The following is a 17,840-nucleotide window of genomic DNA, read 5'->3' as shown; positions in this document are numbered from 1 at the left end:
GAACTGGAGAGGCAGCATTGCCCTGCTCGAGCAGTGCTGATGCCAAAGTAAGAAATGCTGTTGGAGCTCTGCAAACGTGGAGTGTTGTGTGCTGTCTTCCCCAGCCCTTTTATTACTTGCCCTGGCAAATAACATCCCCCTGGCACCTGGGAGGGGTGGAGAACCTGCTGTTAGAGGGAGCTCATGTCTGGGACCCGCAGCACCTGTATTTCTGAGTTTTGCTGGTGTGTCCCGTACCTCAGCTCTTATTGTCCAGTCAGCTGGTGGTATCTCCGCTGAAAGGCTGTTCAGGGCTGTCTCTGATTTGTTTGCTGACTCAAATCACTAACAGTAAGGATTTACTACTGCCTTCTCCCGTTAGCTCCACTCATAACCTTGACCCAACGGTCTTGCGTTTCATGAATATTAGAGCCAGACTTGTTGGTTTCTAGTCTGAACTCTTCCTTGCTCAGTTAGTGCTCCACTTCACTTCAGCCAGACCTTCTACAGATGCCAGTCAAAGCTGCTGGGACATCTCGTAATGCAGGCGGCTTGCCTGGGTGGAAACTCCACCTGCAAACCTGGATACGTTGCTGCTCTTTCTCTTGAGGGAGTGAGTTCTTGTTACCCGATTTCTTTATGTTGGATTCTATGCCATAGTCACCTGCTGATGGCTCTAAGTCTCCTAGTTTGCCAGCCATGACTAATAGCGTAAGTGGTCATACTTTTATGATGCAAGCTGTGTTAATTTGCTGACTGGTGCTGTCTCGGGAATCGATGCAGGGCCCTCCTTCCCACAGTTTCTCCATGGTCGCTAAACGGTATGTTTCTTTGTAAATACCCTGCAGACTTGCTGCAAGAATTATATCTGCAGGAAGACAGGGCTTGTGTTGTCTCCTGGTGCAGGCTGTGCGCTGCAAGGTACGTATGACCTCATTGTTCTGCAGATTTTGGCTGGAAAACCATTTTTAAAATGGGCAGAGCAGAGCCTTTGCGGGAGCACAGTGATGTTAAAGAGACAAGGGAGCCTTCCTAAGCTCGGGTGGGAGGAGGCTTGACTCCGCAGGGCAAGTGCAGGGATGCACGTAGAAGGACAGCAGGGATCATTAGGCCCATTTTTTCTTAAGACAACACTTAAAGCTTTTTTTCTGCTTTCTGGGCAGCAGAGCATTCATTTGCAAAGCACCTCAGGTTCTTTCTAATGCTCTGACTCACCTAACAACTCACTGTATTGGCATGCTGGAGGACTCCGTAAAAAATGCTTAAGGAGGCTTTAGATTATGGGTTTGGGGTATTGAAGTTACAGGCCCCAATTTCTGATTGAATGGATGGATTTCCTTATGGCATGCTCCCTGTGCTGTCAGAAGTGCTGTCAAAGGTTTGAATCACAGAATCACAGAATGGTCAGGGTTGGAAGGGACCTCTGGAGATCATCTAGTCCACCCCCCTTTGCCAGAGCAGGGTCACCTACAGCAGGTTGGACAGGATGGCATCCAGGTGGGTTTTGATTGGTCTCCAGAGTGGGAGACTCCACCACCTCTCTGGGCAGCCTGTGCCAGTGCTCTGCCGCCCTCAAAGTAAAGAAGTCCCTCCTCATGTTTAGATGGAACTTTGATGACTTTAAGTATAATAGCACAAAGCTATTATCAAGTTTGTGCTTATTACGTCTTGTTCTGTCACTGGGCACCACTGAAAAAAGACTGTTCCCATCTACCTGGCACCTCCCATTAAGTAAGTTTGCATCCTAGGACAGGGCTCATCATGGTATAGAATGGAAGTAGGAACGTGTAGCTATTTGGTGAAGAAGCCAACTTGCAGCAACTTGCCCAGCTTTTGTTCTGGGCATCTCGTTTCTCTAAAGGATTATCAAAACAAGGTTGCATTACGGAATAAGTGACACCTTCCCATTTCCCACCTATTTCAGAATACAAGTTTGCGCTAGGATTTTTGATTTTCAAACCAGTGAAATGTATGTTTCAATTTTGGGGAATCCCCATAGCTTGGGCACCTTTACTTGCTGTCCTTTCTGCTCTGGGAGATCTCTCCCAACACTTGAATTTATCAGTTTGGAAACGTGTTTTGGAGCAGAGAGGAGGAGTGTACTGCAACTTTCTGTGTTCTCTGCCTCTCTAGTGGTCTGTGCACTCCCAGAGGGTGCCCGGGGTCTCTCTCCTTGCAGGACAGCATTTTTGAAATTTGCAGTGATGCTGGAATAACTTCACACTGGATAACTATTGGTAGAAAGCAAAATGAGTTGTGTACTTAAATGTACAATTCAAGAAACAAGCCCTCTGCAAATAGATAAATGGCAAGAAGAGACGATGGTATGTCTTGTGTATATTCTTAGTTTAACGCTAAGATTTCCTCCTCTTTGTCAGTGAAAAAGCTGACAAAATGCTTATATGATTGAGACCTCTCACAAGACTCATCTTCAGGTTTGTCACTGGTGAAACAGTCTGATTGGGTTTTGCTCTTCTATTGTTTCTGTTTTCTTCTGGTCTTTTCCATTCAGACTTAATTCCTTCAGGAGGTTTCTTGTATCTATCTGAAGTGTCAGAACAGAGGTATCGATTTCTAAAGGTGAGCGGGAAAGAGAGACAGACCGTGCTGATGTAGGATGGAAGAGTCCTGTATTTGCTCCCTTTGTGCAGATAGTTTGCTTCTTGTCTCTAAAGATGAGTGCCCCACCTGACAACTTGTTTTGATAAAACTTAGCTTGATCCTTAACTGGAATAGAAACAAGATTTTGGGCATTGTGAGTGGGCAGTCCTTGCAGTCCAGTGGAGGAGGAGACTGCTGTGAAGCCTTTTTAATCCATGGTGCCCAGAGAAGTTTATACAAACACATGCAGGAGAACAGTGAACATCATCTTATTGGCTCTTGATGGCCAGCAGACTTGATGGCAACCAAGCTAGATGAGGGGCAGTTGGACATTGATTGATGACCTCTTCCTGGCCCTGAAATCTGGATTCCTAGGATGGAGGTGCCTATGATCAAGGGACATTAAGGTTTTTTGAATTACTCTATTTTCTAGTCTATTACTAATTGGGAAGAATCAAAGAGGTAGATAAAGGTGAGCAAAGTTGAGGTAAAGGGAGTAAGTAGATGGTTCTTCAGAAGAAGGGCATCTGTACCAGTGTGAACTGCAGGCAAGCAGTTCATCTACACATTGGTATGTGCATGACTGACAGCAGAAAGAAGAGGTCTTCACACGTGGCATAGCCAGGAGAGGGCAGTTACCTCCTCAGATCTCTGCAAAAGTGCAGGGCAAGTGCTGCAGGACCTGCTCAAAGCATAGAGTGGGTCTCCAGTCTTTGTATGCATAAAGTGAAACTTAGCTTGTTGAAAATACTCACTTTTTGTAATAGAAGTACGACTTACTGTGGACCTGTGGGTTGTTCTTTGAATTGCTTGTCTGTAAATACTCAAAAAACCCTCCTGAGGTTCTTCATTATGTTGTTGGTATGATTATAATCAGGGTTGTTACCTGGTTCTTGTTACTCCCTGTTTGCACAGCTTCCCAGTTGACTGAGGACTCTTCACGTTTCACCTTTAAAGCCGCACCCAGAGGCATTCGGGGCTGTCAGAGCAAGGAAACCTGAACGCGGCTGCGGTTATAAAGCATTCTTTGAGAGTGTAGCGTTAGAGCTACTTCAGTCACATTAGTCTTAGTAATTGAAGCTGAAGAAATACAATTTTTAAGCTGTATCAAAACGGAAGGTAAGTAACAGGGGGGGTAAAAAAGGTCACGTATGGTTTGAGATTCACTTTCAGGTCTGGAGGCAGGATAGTATCTCACCCGGAATGATGAGTCATTTATAGCTCACGTTTCTGCCCTGAACACCAATGAAACGTCTCCCATCGGCTCAAACAGGAATAGGATCGTATCCAGAGGAAGCTTAATACCTTCGCTTCTGGAAACACGTCACTGCTGTCATTAGCCTGTTTGGGGGCTGGTGCCTTTGCTTAGGCTCTTCCCAGTGGCAAACAGAAATTTGGAACTGAAGAAACAGACACGTCACCGTGGTCTTATTTTTTAACGCGGAACATTTTCATCTCAAGTGAGTGAAGACACTTCAGTGCTTCCTTCTTTGTTGAGTACTGTATGCCAGTGCCAATGAATTTTCTCAAAGCTGTAATTCACACCTGTGCAGCTTAACAGCTTTGTGCTATTATACTTAAAGTTAACGTTTGACCACTATTAGGTCTGGTAGAAGTCTGAATGCTTGCAGTCACTTTAATAGTGTTTGCCCAGAGGAAATAAGGACTGCAGATGCAGTAACATTAGAAAACTGTTGTTTTCTAAATGTCGCTAAAGGGGTTCTCGTCTTCTGCCAGCCATCTTTATCCAGACTTTGGCAAGTCTTCTATAGATTATGTCCTTGAAAATGCTTTTTGGTTCACACCACCCTTAGCAGCTATATTTAGTTTAGATAATAAAAACATATTTGAACTTATGAAGAAGTTTTTTAAGTGCCCTTTTAACTTATTTGCTGTGTAATTACTGTTCTTTAGCACAACTGAAGCTGGGGGATGTTACATAATAGTCTGTTTTGTGGTTTAGTCTGATTTTTCCTTTCACCTTCAGGAGAGTGGATGCTAAAGCACCTTTAAAAGACAGTTTAATGATTCCAGTGTCTTATGTGCTTATGCAAACCGATTACTCAAACAATTCTTCTATACCCATGCATACATTCTGATTGAACAGTTAGCTGTTTTCTAACAAATTAACGTAAACGGACTGATGTCTTCAAAGCTTATTTCACTGACCTCCCAATAAATGGTGAAAAAAAAAATCATATCATGAGAATATCAGAAATTCATTTTGGTATTAGTAGTGCTAAAACCATCTGTGTGTTTGTCAGTGAAAAGCTATGCATGCGCATTGAGAACTGAAATGTAGTGAAGATGGTTCATGCCATTCTGAGAATTTATCTGAATGTAGATGTTCACAAATTCTGGTAAGACAGAGGTTTGTGCAGGTAATCTTCATGGGAGGAGCAAATTCAGGCACTTGAATAAATGATCATGACTTCAAAATAGTTTGGTGTGTTAAATAGATTTCTAGAGTTTGGACTGCATGCATACAGGTTATTTTTCTTCTCCCTTCATAGTAGCCAGTATTGGTTTAAAATTGCCTAAGCTGTTTATGGTCAGTGATGTAAGAGAACAGCACCCATCTATGAAGGGTAAGCATTTCGATGTGCATAAATTATTTGCTTTGATGATAATCTTTGTAGCTGCTTTTGCAAGTATAGAACAGAAGACTGAAAAAGCTGTGTTGTGCTGAGACAGGGGATCAGGGCTCTGCGTTGTAACACTCCCGGACACCCTGTTTCCTAAGCTCTCGCTGTCCAGAAAGGTCATGCTTTCTGCATTGCAGGGCTTGGTGGAGTGTTGTGCCACAGGCTACCAAACAGCTGCTGTCACATCTGGTCCTCTTTTCACCTTTGACTGCCCTGTGGGATGTGTTACTCTTGGACTACCGCCGTGAGATACAGAGAGACACTAAACCTACAGTTCCCATTTCAGTTTCTTGTTGCAGAGCGATGATGTTGAGCACACGCGTCTTTAACCTGGAGGGAGGAATCCTTCTCTGCACAGACTCCCGTTCAGATAAGGCTTGGATTTCAGTGCCTGGTCGATACCAGTTAACACAGGCTTCAGCCGTTCCTGGTGTTGATTTGTGACATGCCCTGCTCAGGTATCAGGGGCTCTTGGCTTTCAGGAGGAGTACAGGTATAGCCTGTGACGTATGCAGCGCTGAAAGGTCTGTCAAGTGAAATGAGCTGCAGCAGTACCGAACGAGGGGCAGCTGACCTAGTGCTCTGCTTCCTCGGGAGCTTGCTGTCCCACACAGCGTGCCGTCAGAGTAAGGGACAAGCCAGGCAGGTGAACCAGCTTCCATCATCTTCAACTCTCAGGAGCTCAGCAACACTTAGCAGAAAACGTATAGGGGACTGTGGTTTGAGTCCCTGGTGCATGCACTGCTAGTTTTGTCTGTCTCATGCTGAATACTAATCACATGGCATCTATGCTTAGTACCTTCCAGAAACTTGGATTAGCCTAACTGAATCTTTGCTACTCTGTTTTTGAGTGGCAAACTTGATGGGCCTTTGCTTGTCCTTTTATTTTTGCAGCTGGGTGGAAATGAATGCTCAGAGCATCCAGGTTGAAGCACAGTGTTGTAGCCTGCGATGCACTTTCGCTAATAAAGTTCAGAAAGGTGCATTTTGTACCATAGGATTTTGTATCTATTCTGATGTATCTGTTCTAATCTGCTTACAGAGGACCTTTCTTCACTTATGCAGTCTCAAACCATCTTAAATTCAACATTGTGAACTTGCTGTTGAAAAGCAACTTCGTAACTGGACAGCAAAGGGAAAAACTGAGTTTTACTAGTTTTACTATTAGGGTAATATCTTTCTCATATATTTGACTATATGGTTCTTGAGATCCATGACATTTCCCATTTAACCTAAATACTACTAACTATCCAAGCCTGAAGTAGCATTTCCTCCTTGTGTATTCGGTGCCTTGGAAGTAAATACATAAACCATAAAAGAAAGGCGTATGGCACATGCTCATCCATGTACTAATACCACAGAGTCCTCTTCTTAAAACAGGAAGTCATTATGTGTGACTGTAAAATGTGGTCAGATGAGCTGGATAATCCCAGTCTGTTGCTCTGAAACCTAGGACTCATGCCAGATGACTTTGCATTTTCACTTCTGCCTGTTGGTTCAAGGCCTTAAATTTTAATGATTCAAAACAATTTGCTAGTTATCTAAGCCTGCTGTTAACAAAATAGAACAAGCGTATCTTTCATTTTTAAAAAAGCCAGAATCCGAGAAGGATGGAGTCGTGCATCAAGTGCTGTGGAAGGGCTGACAAATACCGGCTTTTGTTTCCAAACAAAAAGAGCTGGACTAATGGTCACGCTGCTGCTCTGGTTTTGAGACCATTCAGAAAAGAGCTGCATAGTGTTTTCCTATGCTGCCATAAGCTACAGCTTTGGGAGTGATAAGAGCCTGGCGAGGGGAAGCCCAGTAAATACATGGCAAATGTGCCTTTGTCCCACTGGTGTGGTGCTTCTATGTGAAGAGGTGGTGAAGGAGTCAGGGAGAGGAGGAGGTGCAAGGGAAGATGACAGAGGCTGGTCTTCATAGGACAACAGTGTGTAATGAGGCAGGGGAGATGGGTGGGACTGGAGGAAGTCTGGGGCAGAGCAACAGGGCTGGTGCATGTTGTTACACAAGTGCAGAACGTGCCTGCAGAGTCTTTCTAGGTATAAAGGAAGAGACGGGGACTGGGACAATGGAGGTTTTGGGCTGTGAGTTCAGTGTGTCAACTGTTTTGCCTCTTGCCACATGTCTTGCAGGCCTCAGGGTAAAGAGATCTCAGGGATTAATCGGACACTGCTGGTGGCGTTTCCAGTTTTGAGAGTCAGACAGGGAATTTGTAAAACCTCCGATGCCTTAAAAATTTCAAATGAGTGAGTAGTAAAGCCAAGTGGTATAAACCGATGTAAGAAGCTTTGGCCACTCCTTACTAAATCAGATGTTTTTGTTGTTTCTTTCCCTGCCTGGCACCAGTGGAAGGATGCTAAGAGGTGGATGACAGGAGTATGTGAAGTCAAACAGGCTTTGCAGCAATCTTACGCAAGCTGGCATTTGGCCTGCAGAAAAGGTGTTGCAGCAGCTTAGAGGATCTTAGATAAGTTTAAGCTGTGTTCCTGGATAGATGATTTCTATTTCTACATTATACAGAATTCAGAGGACTGAGAGAGCCTGGCCATGAAACCATAAAGCTTTGAGCAGACTGAGGCATCCAGGACTTTGACCTGAGAGAGGCAGTGGCATTGTCCACAGAGATGAATATGAAAGGCAGATTCTTGAGCCAAGAATCTTGAGAGATTCTTAGGTTTGAGTTCACCAGATGTCTACAAAAAGACATCGGACACACCAGAGCTTTACATCTCAACTGGAAAAGATAGATCTGGAAAATAAACCCAGATGATCTGAGTTTATCTGCTGAGTAGAAGGAGGGAAGAGAGGCGGTAGTGAGGGCAGAGCTCCGCACAGTTTCTACAGGCTGCTGGGGGTAGGGGAAAGATCGTGTCAAGGGGGCAGCAAGTAGAGCTGGGAGATGACAGCCACTAAGGACATGTTTTTGAGAGAATGAGCTCATGCAGTTTGGTGGAAAGCAGTTAGCAGTCTAAAAAGGAGAGCAGCACCCACACCCAAGGGCTGTCTTGGCTGCTGGTGTAGGTAGGAAGGAAGAAATTCCTGAGGGTGACTGTGGACAACCCATTGGTGAGCGTGGTTTAGTGGTGCGGCAGATAGTATGGATTCAGTGGGAGTACTGGGCAGATTAGCAGTCCCCAGCAATTCCAGGAGATCAGAAGGAATCCCCTGGATCCCTCCGGCCTGTGGGGTCAGACCCCTGCGGTGGAGAGGGGACAGGCCACAGCTATGAGATAGCAGTAGGGGTTTGATGCTGGTTCCTAGCTGGTGAGGAAGAGCAACCCCTAGTGGGATGTACGGTATAGTTACAGTCAACCATGCTTTGGTAACTTGGTTTCTGAAACAATCTTGTTACTGGTTAGCCCATACCTGCAGGATTTCGATTTCAGGTTTAAAGGTGAGCCTTTCTTGGGGTTTTCTTTCTTTCTTTTCTTCGTATCTAGAGGCTGAAGTAGCAATTTTGGCCAAGTTCAATTATGCAGCTACTGAGCAGAAACAGTTGAATTGTGAATTTATAAGAAGGGTTGCAAGGGAAAGCTGACCTTTAAATACAGCATTATCTGTTTTCTGTGGCTCTTTAGTGCTTTTCCTGGCTTTGTCTCACTCTGTGTCACAAATTTCTGATGTGACTCCTACATAGAGAATGTGCACATCCAGAATGATGGTTTGTAATATGGTCTCCAGTTGCTGATGCAGTTCCTTTAAGAAGTCAGGTTTTATTTATGTGCTAATATATCATATGTATTCCTAGTATTAATAATAACAGTTTTTTGCTTTAATGGTAGGTGATATTTGAAGCAACTTTCCTGGATAAAATGTTCAATAGCATCAAATTATTTATTTTATACAAAACCGCAATCTCTCTTGATTAATGCAAACACAAGTTAACATGTTAATATTAGGTCCAGATTCTCATCTTGTTAGATATCCACAAATGTAAGTGGAGCTGTTCCACTTGCACTGATTAATGCCTTCCGTCCAAGTTTCCTCTAAAATTCTCCATTGGCTTTTCCAATGAATGTGCGTGTGTGCATGGCTGTAACATTTAAGATGCCTTAAATCTGTTTCAAGTTTGTTCACTGCAACTAATTTAAAATTCCTTAAGAACTGATGGCTGGGTTTGAGTTAGGTGTGCTTACTATCAAAAGTTGAATGTAATGAATTAGAGGTTAGCCAAATTTGCAGTACATTTTGTTAACTAACTGCTTGTCTAACTAGATCTTACATCATATCTCTGTAAGGGTAATGTTATGTATAAAAGTAGACCTTGAATATAATGTCACAGTAGCTAGAAGATGCCTTCTTTCCAGCAGCTGGAGGGAATTAGAAATTAAATCTCATGGTGAAAATCTCCTACTCGTTGTTGAGTAGAAGAAAGATGGAAAGACTTGAAGCTGTTGCGTTTTATACCTGCTTCAGCCCTTTCCCTAAGCAATTGGGACTGTGTAAGGACTGACTTCTCAGCGCGACATGAACACCAGACTGTTCTGATGCCATGTGTTGGTTTCCATTTAGGAGTTATCTAAAAATGTGTAGTCTCTATGTCAGGCACTCTGCACAGACGTGTATCTTTGCAGGCAGATGCAGCGCTATAAATGGTCTATTCATTAACCTCCTGACAGCTAATGGAGAGCAGGAGAGATTTTGCCGGTGTTTGGAGCATTTTAGTTGCTATGAACAGTGGTGCCGCGTTTGGGAGGGAGAGTTATGTGACACCATCCTTTTCTTCCAGTCAGCCTCTCTGATAGCTGCTTTGGTTGCCTTTGCTGTTTGTTGTTCCCCAGGTTAATGCCACCTCTTTCAATTTCAGCTCCAGCAGTGCAGTTCTGAATATGCAATGAAAATGTTATTAGGATCATGATAACTTTATTCTGCCATTTTTTAATTTTATTTTTTTTTCAAAACTCTAAGCAGCAGCAAGGTTACTGGAGCTGCCTGAAAAGAGATTTTGCTTCCCTGCGTGTCCCTGATAACCATGAAAGTGGGATGTAGTAAAAGCGTTTGAGTAAAATTTTAGAGAATTTAATAGGCTTATAGGGAATTTATTAGACTTATAGACAATGATGGTGACTGACTGACATTTTATATACAGGTAGAGCCTAATCTGAATTTTTTCTCCCTTCAGTTCTTCCCATACATCCTTCTGCTGGTCGCTATCCTGCTGTATCTACCATGTTTGTTCTGGCGCTTCACTGCAGCACCTCACCTTTCTTCAGACCTGAAATTTATCATGGAAGAACTTGACAAAGCCTATAACAGGGCAATCAAAGCTGCTAATAGCATCCGCAGCGGAGACCCCAGGGACCCTACTGACTTGGTTCCAGCTGTTAATGAAAACTTCACACAGAGGTAAGATGCTGGGGCTCGGCTTTCTTTGCTCTTTTCCTTAAGAACTTACCAGATGTGACACCTGCACTCTCTTAGAAATTTATTGCAAAGGTTTGAATGGTGACCTAACACACTTTTAAATTTGGGTTAAAAAAGAGAAGACATCTGAAATCATTGCTGTGGGCACTTGAAGCTGGAACTTACAACTTTCTTTTTTCAAAGAAAACATTTGTTGAGCTCTTCAGATTGTTAATTACCTGAAATATCCTGGTTTCTTTAGTTGTAGAAGGTGTTAATTAGTTTTACACACCAAAGCACAAGAAAACTGGGATGGCTGCAGTCTTCAGATCTCAATGTTATTGGCAGTCGCTTGCATGCTGTTACTTCTCATCTCCCGTCCTTTCAGATCTAGGTCTGCCAAGCTTTTTTTTTAAAGAAAAAATAAAAATAAAAAAAAACAAACACCAAAAGCAAACCCCCCCTCTCTGATCGAACTGGTGCACTGTTCTAACCAGATCCAGTTTCTGCTTCATCCTAGGTCAGGGCACATGTTTCTCTTTGCATATGGGGGTACCAGCAATGCAATGGGGACTGCGGTCTATTCTTTAAAATGTGGAGTTAGGACTTGAAAGTAAAATGCCTTCCAGCGTGCTATTATCAAACAAGTGCTTGGGAAGTCTGCTTTTCCTCATGGGTTTGCTTACTATACCTGTTTTTTCTTGGAAAAGAACAAAAATATTTTTTGCTGTGAGGGCAATACTTTTTTTCCATTTTCCAGTGTTTGAGCTCTTTTGTCTCTTAAGTGTTTTTTCTGTAGTAGAGTGTCAATATTCTTCATTTGTCTGCTATTCTGTTGTTTTTCTATTGACTTCAATGAAACTACCTTTGATTTAGCCCAGTAAGAGCGAATCCAATTTTGTGTCTATTTTAAAGTACTAGGTTTCTGTAAAATTTGAATGCTGCGGCATCTGATCTGTGTGATTTGGTGTTTTTCTTTTCTCTCTCTTTCAGTTTGTGGGAAATATCTGAAAGCCACTTTAAATACCCAATTGTGGAGCAGTACCTGAAGACGAAGAAGAATTCCAGATGCCTAATAATTAAATACATTATCTGCCGTTTACTCACGCTCATAATTATTTTCATTGCATGCCTCTACCTGGGCTACTACATTAGCCTCTCCTCTTTGAGTGATGAGTTTCTCTGCACTATCAAAACTGGGATCTTAAAGAATGACACAACTGTTCCAGAAGTGGTTCAGTGCAAGCTTATTGCTGTTGGTGTCTTCAAGGTACTCAGCTATATTAACCTGCTAGTCTATCTTCTAGTGATGCCGCTGGTAGTGTATGCCATGTTTGTTCCATGGAGGTGGAATTCAGGTATTCTCAAAGTGTATGAAATACTGCCAACTTTCGACGTTCTGAAACTCAAGTCAAAGTGTTTTGATGACTTAAGCCTTTACCTCCTCTTTCTTGAGGAAAACGTGAGTGAACTTAAATCATTTAAATGCCTCAAGGTGCTGGAGAACATTGCAGTTTCTGAGAAGTTTGATGTCATGCAACTTTTGGTAAACCTTGGTACTATTAAGACAGATACCGTGGATGGGAAGCCAGGGACAGCTGTGTTGGAGAAGCCTGAAGAAACAACTACAGAAGAGCTGGAAAAAGATGCAACAGAGCTACAAGGTAAGGTGACCTGCTCTTTCTTTAAAAAGAAAAGTCAAAGAAAGAAACACCACAAAACCACCACATCCAAACCTGCTGGTATAGAGAGATAGGGAATCCATTAAACCAAAACATCATTCATTCAAAACAAAGCAGGTTTCATCTACATGCGTAGTCCTACCAAAACCATTTTCATGTATTCTACAAGAAAATGGACCTGCTTAGACCTTGCTGTGTTATCTGTAGTATAACTGCTACAACTTCACATGTGTGCCAGAAGATTGTGGTGTTGCGGGTCAGTGGCACAGGCTAGACGCTGAAGCATCTCTTAAGTTGGTGGTTCTTGCTGACATCTCTGCTCTAAGAGAGCTTCAGCTGTCTGAACTTGAACTGCTTAAGACCACCTGCATGGTAGAAGAGCACTAGATTGGTCTACAGTAGGTTGCACTTTAAGAAGCTCCAGTAAGAAAGCCGGTGGTTTTGGGATATTTGTTTTTCAGAGATTAGCTCAAAGGAGTAGTAACTGCTGCTTCTGCTTTTCATTCAGGCTTTGGCAGAAATCTTATATGAATGTAAAAATAAGTCTGATGCTCAGAAATGCCACTGGCGGAGGAACAGAAAATGACAAAAGAAGGGAAGTGGGAGCGGGGCCGGTGAACATGCTCCTTTTCCTTCTTACTCAGAGAGAAAGGAAGATTGACTGTAAAGTGATTTTTGCCAAAATGCTCTTGAGTCGATCTGGATTGGTGCTGCTGTTCTCTCAATATTCCCACCAGTTCCCAGACATGATCGGCTCTGAGCAATCACTGTTATATATAAGCTGTAGTCTTAGATTCTGTGATAAAAAATGTGGCATATCTTAAAAGTGATTCTAATTCCCTCCTCAAGTGCAGAATTAGAGAAAAGAAGCCAAATATCCAGGGAGAGGCATAAAGGGATGGAAAAGCTTTCCTCCCATTTGATGTGAGCATGGCCACTGTCGTAGCTGTCCCTGCAGAAGCAGCAGGACACCAGTGCCCACATCCCCTGAATGAAGGAGCTGAGACTCTATGGGCTGCCCCTTCACAAAGTCCTTCATCCATGGAAGTGAAGATGCTTTAAAACATTTAGCAGCTGACCTGAGTAGGCGAGCACAGTGCTGACGGCAAGTTAAAGAACTGTTTCAAAGGCACGAAAACAGTAAATCTACTTTCTCTTCAGAAAGCTGTGCCCTGTGCTTAATAAAAAAGAAGCAGTGGCATCCAGAGGGTAACTGTTCCTCTGTACTTTGGTCAAGCAGTTGTGGTAGGCTGAGGTTTGGAGGAGAAGTCAATTTATACAACAGGGGAATTCAGAACAAACAAGCAGGATTGTTTTCAGACTAGAATAAGCACTTTCTGGCAGCCAGCTCTAGTACAACACTTTGGAGTAATTCTGACAGAAAATAGTTTTCCTCTTAAATGTGTCCCTTTTTGAAATTACAGGTGGGTGGGTTTTGGTAGGAGCATTTAAGAGCCCAAGGTGGGGATCTCTGCTCAAGGAGCTGAAAAAGCTAATAGAAAATCTGACTCATTTTTATGTGAAAACAGAACTTTTGAGACTGTTTTCATCTCACAAAAACACTTGAAAGACTTGTTTTCCTCCAGAGCGGAACAAACTCGTGCTTGAAGGTCTGTTAAAATGCATTGCAGAAAAAAGCTGCTGTTTCGTGACCAGCTCCAGTTGGTGCAACCCTCTCCTTCTGCCTGGCTGCAGCTGCAAACTTCACCACTCATCAGCAAACTTTGCCCGTGGCTCATCATCTTTTCTTCTGTCACTAGTGGCATCAGCATGTTTTAATTAGTAACCGTGTTAACAAACCAGTGGTGGATGCTGACCGTGGACCATGAGGGCAGGAGAGGCTGCAGGGCACCCTGGTGCCACATCCTCTGCAGCTCTGTCGTGGTGGCAGTTCCTTCGTAAATGAGAACGTGTGGTGTGGTTTGATGGCCCTTTCACTTCTAAAAGTTTACTTTCTCTTTAGTTTTGACAGACCGTGATGCAAGTGGCAATGTGAGTCCCAGAGAAGATAAAAAACTTCGCCAAAGACTGATAGATTCTTCGTGCTGATGCCTTCCCGCCGCAGCGGGCAGGAGCTTCGTACTGGGGGAGGGCTTCTCCTCCGCCGCGGCTGCGCTCAACGCAAGGTGCTGCTCTGTGAATGCAACCGCCTCAGTAGCCTGACAGTTCCTCAGAGGCCAAACTGGTTTACAGACTACTTTGTGTGTAATAATCAGCAATCATGTACCTGAAAAAGCATGTTGTAGACTTTCATTATTTATTAAAAAAAAAACCCAAACAACACTCAAGGAACAAAAAGAACGAAAAATTCTGTCATGAGTACAAGTGACGTGCATTGGATGCAATCGAAGCTGGCAGCAAGAAAGAGCCTGAGATGCCTTGGTTAGCCATCTCAACAGTGATGTCTAGGATTAATTGACTCAGCGCTGAGGGAGGAGAAACTACAAACAGGCTTAGTATAAGGGGGTACTGTAAATATTAGGGATTTTTAATTTTCTATGTATTCATAAATTAAAAATAATGTCTTTTTTTTACAAAATGTAATGATATGTAAGCTAGATGTTAGTTTAATTTCTTGTTTCTCAGTTATTTTGGTCTTCTTGACTACCAGATCCACCTCGGAGTTTGGACTGAAGATCGGTGAAGTTGGTTCCATTTTTGTAATGGTTTGTAGAAGTTGTTTTGTAATGTTTGGATGTGTGGAATTTGTTTCAACGTGTTTGTCGTATCAAATGCAATATTAGTTGTGCTGTCTTCCAAAACCCACTTGAGAAGACAGTCTTGTTTGTATTACAGTAGCACCTGAGTGCCTCAGCAGAGCCAAGCACCTGACAGCCGAAGTGAGGTAGATGTAAATACGATGAAAGGTTGTTCTCCCTGCACACTCTGTGACTTAATTTTAATTAAAGTTAAGATGCTGAAGTGGGTTGAAGCAGACAAAAGGAGACACGTTTGTAAATTGGAGAACTGCCCTGGTTGCTTGTTGTACTGTTTGGGGAGAGTAGCATTCAGCTTTGATGTTGTCCCCCCTGCCCAGGAGCTCTACCATCAGTTAACATTAAAATGACCTTTTTCTTGAATTTTAGATACAAGGTAGAGGTGGGTGGGGGTGTAATCACCACAATGACAGTGTGTATCTTGCACAAATGTTATGAGCTCACTTGATTTTCCATATTGGGCACGTGACTGAGATGTCTTGCCTGTCACCTTTTGCAAGTTGTCTTCTTTAGACAAGGTAGTACCTCTTTTATAGCTAGGTAGGACTTCCATTGTCCAGTTCGTCTGTGTCGCCCACTGTTGTGTTCTCGACTGTTAGCATTCTCCGTACAGCTGAGGATGAGGGAGAAAAAGAAGTAATCGATGTTACACCTTTGCACAGAACTGTTTGTGTGCTGCAACTGATTTCAAAGAAATAATGTACCTACTTGAATTTGGCAGCTGTGGTTAAACAGGTGGATCCCTAAGTGCTGCCATACTGTACTTTGTGCTAGTATTATAAGAACTCTTTGGTTATTATATGGCTTTCACCTAAGAGAAGCCGTATTTAAAAGAAAGCCTTTAAAGCCATAGTATTATGCTACCTCTGCACAGGACGGCAGCACAGCGGCAATTCTAATGGCTGTTGCATTACCAGCAAATAACGGGGCTTGTGTTGGATACTGGTGGTGCAAACTGCTCGATTTTACTGCCATACTTCTCCCAGCAAACCCACAACCCCTCTGACCTATTCTAGATTGTTTCTGTCTGGCTGTGCTGATGTGTTGCTGATGGTCCTTTACAAGTGGGTAATGAAGATGCACATTGTGCTTAGCGTGTTTTGAGCAAGGAGCAATAGTGCAATATTAAGATTTTGTGATGTGGTCGTGTTTGAACTGTTTGGTGTAAGTAGAGTTCTCAGTCTTTAAAACTCGAACCTCCTGAAAACAACACGTTCATGTTTCTTGTTGGATATCAACCTAACTTTTTACTAATTCCCTTTTTGTATTTAAAAATATGACTTGCTGCAGTGGATCTATCATTGTCTTCTAAAGCACTCAATAATAAAATATGTATCAATTCTTCTTGGTTATTTAAATAAAATTGATCTTGTAAACTACAGCAGCTTAAGTGATTGAAGGTTCCAGGAACAGTCGCACGTCACCATCTGAAAACCTGTAGTGCAAAAAGTGTGGTCTGATGCTAAACCCTGAGCAAACTCTTTGGACAGTAGTTATAATTGTATTATTTTAATTTGTGTTCTCATTAAACTGTCAGAGCAACATGAATTGGTTCAAACGATGAAAGGCTGAGAGACCTGGGTTTGTTTAGCCTGGAGAAGACTGAGAGGGGATCACATCAAGGGTGTCAAGAGGATGGGGCCAGACTCTTTTCAGTGGTGCCCAGAGACAGGACAAGGGACAACGGGCACAAGCTGGAACATGGGAAATTCCATCTCAACATGAGGGAAAACTTCTTTACTCGGAGGGTGGCAGAGCACTGGCACAGGCTGCCCAGAGAGGTGGTGGAGTCTTCTTCTCTGGAGACATTCAAGACCCACCTGGATGCCATCCTGTGCAACCTGCTGTAGGTGACCCTGCTCTGGCAGCGGGGGTTGGACTAGATGATCTCCAAAGGTCCCTTCCAACTCCAACTATTCTGTGATTCTGTGAAAATCTCTTTAACCTTTAAAAACTGTTGAGAAAACGGCACATGATAAATAGCCTATCTGTTGTGTGACTTACTATCTAAAAATTGGCCACAGTCTCAGCGTGCTTGAGATTTTCAGCTGTATCTTACTGTTTTAAGATGTGTTGCTGCAACTGCCTAGCTCAGTTCTATTTGTATTTTAGTGGCACCATTACTTCTGTATTTTGCACTTTTTGAAAGATAAGCTAAATTCCAATTTAGGTCTTAAGGAAAAGGGTCCATCTTCAGCCTCTTCATCACTATACTCTTTCTAGAAGCAGTTACTTCCATCTGTCTTTTTTTAAATACCCCAGGAAAAAAAAATGACGATGTTGAGATTCAGGTTTGGTCCGTGCCGTCCTTTATCTGACCCTTCTTTCTCCATCACTTGGATGCAGGAGAGCTGCAACTCGCTCCTCTGCATGCTCTTTGCCTTATGACACCGTTCAAAGGCTCTTAACTAGCTTGTGAGATTTAAAACTTGTGATACAAACTGCATTACACAGGGAGAGAGTAAAAGTGTTTATTCCAGTAGCAGATGGTGTGCCTCTAAAAGCAGCTGTACCCTGCTGCTTTTCCTCCTCTGGGTGTTGTCAGTCACTTTCAGAATAAAGAGTATATTTTGGGTTCATGTTTTGTTTCTCATACTGGGAGCAGTGGGTGGCTTTTTAGGAGGAGTTTTGATGACAAGTTTAGGGCCCAAGCCTAGACCCCATTTAATGACCCTATGAGCAGAGTATGTCCTGGCTGCACTTCGTGAACATGAAGATAGAAATCAGGTCATGAATGGTTTTCTGAACATGGAGGTTGTAAGAGGGATATATCCCCCATCACACCACCCCCACTGTCTGCTGTCTATGGTGGCTTCTGTCTGAGTTAAAACTTTCTAAGAAGGAAGCCACTTGGTGTAAATCTTTATTTT

The 17,840-nt window shown here is 42.9% G+C and overlaps 1 protein-coding gene across 1 annotated transcript in view; it reads left to right on the top strand.

The window, feature by feature from the left end:
* Positions 1–14,302, top strand: part of PANX1 (pannexin 1) — a 15,754-nt gene extending 1,452 nt beyond the window's left edge. Inside the window, exons 3-5 of the mRNA XM_009881238.1 lie at positions 10,351–10,574; positions 11,565–12,235; positions 14,217–14,302. Of these exons, the coding sequence (XP_009879540.1) occupies positions 10,351–10,574; positions 11,565–12,235; positions 14,217–14,302 (981 nt within the window). The remainder of the gene's footprint in view (positions 1–10,350; positions 10,575–11,564; positions 12,236–14,216) is intronic.
* Positions 14,303–17,840: the final 3,538 nt, after the last annotated feature.

Source organism: Charadrius vociferus, unplaced genomic scaffold, assembly GCF_000708025.1.
Source record: "Charadrius vociferus isolate BGI_N301 unplaced genomic scaffold, ASM70802v2 scaffold1, whole genome shotgun sequence".
In the NCBI taxonomy this organism is placed as follows: domain Eukaryota; kingdom Metazoa; phylum Chordata; class Aves; order Charadriiformes; family Charadriidae; genus Charadrius; species Charadrius vociferus.
This window is presented reverse-complemented; position numbering and strand designations above follow the sequence as displayed.